Source organism: Octopus sinensis, linkage group LG4 (genome assembly GCF_006345805.1).
Source record: "Octopus sinensis linkage group LG4, ASM634580v1, whole genome shotgun sequence".
In the NCBI taxonomy this organism is placed as follows: Eukaryota; Metazoa; Mollusca; class Cephalopoda; order Octopoda; family Octopodidae; genus Octopus; species Octopus sinensis.
The window spans coordinates 111198555-111203554 of record NC_043000.1 but is presented as its reverse complement, the minus strand read 5'-3'; the positions used below and the strand labels follow the sequence as shown (position 1 = coordinate 111203554).

Sequence of the window (5000 nt, the reverse complement as noted above, 5' to 3'; positions counted from 1 at the left end):
TGCAAGAAGCAGAAATACGATTCATAAGTATTTGCATGTCATCCACTGTATGAGTGACTAAGTCACAGTCATCTGCATAAAGGAGGTCATGAATAAGAGACTGGAAAACTTTTGAATTGGCAGCAAATCGGTGCAGATTAAAGTCGTGGCCAGAAGATCAATACCTGACACATATTCCCGAGAGCTAACCTTAGCAAAAGCATGAGTAAAAGCAGCAGCAAAGTATAAAGAAAAGAGAGTTGGAGCAAGGATGTCACCCTGCTTGACATATCCATTGTCCATCTACTTGATCGGAAGCCATATTGAGATTCAGATAGGACATCATTTACGAAACACCCATTCAGGCGGGTAACATGAATATTTGCCAGAACTTTGCCAGCAGCTGATAGTAGAGCAATACCTCTGTAGTTACCACACATTGTTCTGGCTCCTTTTTCTTTATAGAGAGGAAGAATAATTGCATCCTTCCAGTGCTTAGGCATTGCACCATCCCTCCAGACTGCACTAATAAGTTCATGAAGAGACTGTATGATGTAATCACCACCAAATCGCAAGACCTCAGCACAAATTCCATCCTTTCCTTGTGCCCTACCGAGATTCAGTTTACTTATTGCTGTCATTACCTCATCTAATAAAAGCGTAGAATTTAAAGAGGCGATGATAGCTCTTTGTTGCCTAGTATCAATCACTGTTTCATCCACAACTTACTCATGCTTTAGGAGTTCAGAGGAGTGTTCAATCAAGCGATCTGTGATTTCTGTTGATTTAGTAAATGGAGTAGAAGACTCATTGAAAAGCAAAGGAGATGATGCAGAGCTCTTTGGCCCATAAACTTGCTTCATACGATGGTAAAGCTTCTTGCTGTCATTTGCATCAGCAGCATCCTGAACATCACGAGCAATATCTTCCCACTAAGCGTTCTGCATCTTCCTGAGAGATCGCTGCAGTAGTGATTTTACACTGCTATAGTTGGCAAGTGCTAGATTTCGCTGCACAGCTGAAAGTCCTCTGTGCAGCAATACATTGTGGGCATGGCGCTTTACAGCTAATAATCGCTGAACTTCAGCATCATTTTCATCAAACCAGTCTCTGTGTCTGATAGTAGCATATCCCACTGTATTAGCAGCATATTGAAGAACCTGGTCACGAAAGATGATGATTAGAGTGAAAGAGAGAAGAGGGCCAGTCGGCATTCCTCAGCATCTGAGTGCCCACAAGATATATGATGCCGTGTTGAGGAAAGAACTTCAAACTCGCTTGTCCAGCATTGAAAATACTGCAGCATGGGAAGAGCAAAGTTCCAGATGATGATTAGAGTGAAAGAGAGAAGAGGGCCAGTCGGCATTCCTCGGCATCTGGCGACAAGGAGAAGACTTTATATCTAATATGGGCTGCCTACGTGCAGGTCGCTGACCACATGCTTCCAACACGTCAGGTCTACATGCTTCACCACCTTCCCATCGCCGCAGGACTTCCGAATGAATATAAAATAAATATATACTAAAAATAAAAAAATATATATATATATAAATATATACTAAAAATAAAGATACATATATACTGAAAATAAAATAAATATATATATAGGGAGTGGAAGCAGCACGTATTGAGCAGAGGTCAGCAATGCCTGTGCAGAGATTTAGGTCCAATAAGGCTTGCACAACACCTCATAGACCCTCTCCACTTTATTGACATAATCCAGAGACAAGCCGGAGCAAGATGTCTGGTGCCAATATGAGTCGCTGGCTCAGGGATATGGGAGTGTCATGATCTCTAGCACAAACCAAAGATCCCCCAAATGTCCAATTCCAGGATGGTGTCCGGCATGCTGAAAGACCACCGGAGGTGAGGCATGTCTCTCCTTGAGCCATGTCTCTAGGAGAATGTCACTCTGCTATAAAACCTGATATGTAGGAAATGGCATTGGACACATACATACATACATACATACATACATACATACATACATACAAACACACACACATACATACATACATACATACATACATACATACATACATACATACATACATACATGCATATACTCATTTATATATTGAAATGAGGAAGGTATTACGTAACGGATGCTTTTCCTACTATATATTACGAAAACCTGAAACGTATGTATTAAATGATGTCAAAACATCACTATTTGATTTGGCTTCATTATTACAACTTACACACACACACACACACACACACACACACACGCACACACACACGCACACACACACCACACACACACGCACGCACATACACACACGCATAATGCTTGCATGCATGCATATATGTATGTATGTATGTATGTATGTATGTATGTATACATGCATGCATGTATGTATGTATGTATGTATGCATGCATGCATGTATGTATGTATGTATGTATGTATGTATGTATGTATGTATGTATATATATTTCTAATGTTCTACACGAGCTCACATGTTTGTTTATGGTGTATTTTGTTGATGGGCCATGAAGGGGTATTCAGTTAAACAGACGCCATTAAATGACTGGTACATTATTTTATGGATTTCCAGAAGAGCAAAAGCCAAAATTTGACCTCCAAGTAATACAGACTCTTAACGTTGACCTGGAACTCAGGCCAGTCTCTGATCAGGACTTATCTTATTATTAAATCAATATCTTACTCAGCAATCACTATTTTATTAATAATTCTCAAAATTTATTTCAGTTCATTTTCTGAAAGCCACCACTTTTTATTTACAGAAACATCTCTTTCTTTCCTTCTCTCTGTCTCTTCTCTTTCTTTTTTCTCTCTCTTCATCTGCACTTTTCTCTCTTTCTGTTTTCTTCTCTTTAATTTCTCATTCTCTCTTCTACTTTCATTATCTCTCTCTCTCTTCATTTCTCTTTCTCTTTCCCTTGCTCTTTCAGTCTTGAAATTCTCATTCTTTCTTTCTTTCTTTCTTTCTTTCTTTCACTTCTCTCTTTCTTCTTCTTCCAGTCTCTCTCTCGCACTCTAGTTTCTCTCTGCTCCTCTCTCACTCTATCTCTCTCTCTCTCCGCCTCTCTCTGTGCCTCTCCCTCCCTTTGCTTCTCTCTGTGCCTCTCCCTCCCTTTGCTTCTCTCTGTGCCTCTCTCTCTCTGCGCCTCTTTCACTCTATCTCTCTCTCTCCGCCTCTCTCTGTGGTCTCTCTCTCATCCTCTCCCTTCCAACCTTTACTTTCACACTCTCTCGCCCCTCTTTCTATATTTCTTCCTCTTCCAACGTCTTCCTCTCTTTCTCTCTCTCCCCATCTCTCTCTCTTTCATTCTCTCCTAAAATATTCATATTCCAGCATTCTCTCACCTTTCTCTCCAAATAAACACAAATTCTTCGCCAATATATATAGCATTCTCTCACCTTCTATTTCTCTGTTTTATCTTTCTCTCTTTCTTTCCATAACTCCCTCCCTCTCCTCTCTCTCTCTATCTATCGAACTCACTCTCATCTTCCGTCTCATAGTTTTACTATAATTTTTTGTCTCAATATTTGTCTTCAGTCGTCTATTTCTCTCTCTTTCTCTCTCTCTCTCTCTTTTTCTTGCTTACTCCCTTCCTTTACCTCACTTTATTTCCTCTCAAATTATCCACCCTCCCCATATCCTTACCATTCAATACATCCACCGCCACTTTCACCAATATTCATTCTTCACTTGAATCTAAGAATCTAAAATCAGGTGGAGGAGGTTCTGCCTGGTACCACACAATACTTGGCACGGCTGGCTTTTAATTTCACCCAACCATCTGAAGCACATTCACTTTCATGAGTGCCTAACACTCGACTTCATTTTAAAGTCTCCATTTGTACTCCTTTTGTTATTCAGAATTACAAACGCCTACTAACGCTACAAGAACGATTTTAGTCTGTCTTGCAATCAGTTGAGACACCTACCAAGTCAATTCCATCTTCATCTGCAGAAGAAGTCATCGATAAACTTCCAGAATATATCTCAGACTTTATCAAGTAACAAAGAGAATTATAAATATTGATTTCTGAACAAAACAAATATTGATAATTTCGGAGGCGATAAGATATTGAATTCCTACATAGGCCCAGCGTCCAATCATTTTTATATTACCAACAAAAAGAGGATAAGCAGAGCAAAGAAAATCAATTACAGGAGGAGACCTCATCATTTATCCTCATCCGAAAGATGTATCAGTTGGGTCTGATATTGCTTTGTGTTAGTTTCTGCTCCATCTTCAAACCAACGGCTAGCTTTTGTTATGAACAAAATGCCAACACGGAATTCACAAGTAAGTCTTGAAAGCTCTTACCCTTTATTTGTTTCAGTCATTGGACAGCAGCCATGCTGTGATGCCGCCTTGAAAGGTTTTAGTCGAAAGAAATCAGCGACGTCAGTGCTTATTTTAAAGTCTGGTACTTACCTCTCGGTCTCTTTTGCTGAAACCACTAAGTTAAGGTGACGTAACTACACTAACACCGGTTGACAAGCGTTGTGAAGTGACAAACAGAAACACAACGACACACAAACATACATACAGTCATACGCAGTTTTTGCCTACCAAATTCATTCAGAAAGCTTTGGTTAGCCCAGTACTGTAGAAGAAGACATTCACCGAAGGTGCCACGCAGTGGGAATGAACTCAAATCTATGTGGTTTCAAAGCGCGCTTCGTAACTACACTGTTTGTTCCTGGCTGAGAATATATATATTTGTTTTTATGTAAGGTTTTTTTTTATTTGGAGTAACAATACAAGAAATTTAACTTTAAACTGCAGTATTACTCAATACCTTATGTAGGATGCATATCTATTGTAGTTTTGAGAGAGGAAGGGTGACAGTGACTTCGAAATTTTGGCCTACTACTCTCCGTCGAACTGTGATACATCTGGGTTCTTCTTATAACACAGATTGATGATGTCATGAAAGCAGAAATTTCGAGATCACTATCATTGCTGCTTCTTGTAAAAGTATATATATATGTATATATATTTTCCGAATTTGTGTATGTATGTATGTATGTATGTATGT

The 5000-nt window shown here is 39.4% G+C and overlaps 1 protein-coding gene across 1 annotated transcript in view; it reads left to right on the top strand.

Annotated features, from left to right (window-relative positions):
• Positions 1-3744: 3744 nt before the first annotated feature.
• The window catches only part of LOC115211013 (beta-microseminoprotein), a 14358-nt gene continuing 13102 nt past the window's right edge, over positions 3745-5000 (top strand). The window contains exon 1 of the mRNA XM_029779856.2: positions 3745-4261. Coding sequence (XP_029635716.1) covers positions 4159-4261 — 103 coding nt within the window. The 5' untranslated portion in view covers positions 3745-4158. The remainder of the gene's footprint in view (positions 4262-5000) is intronic.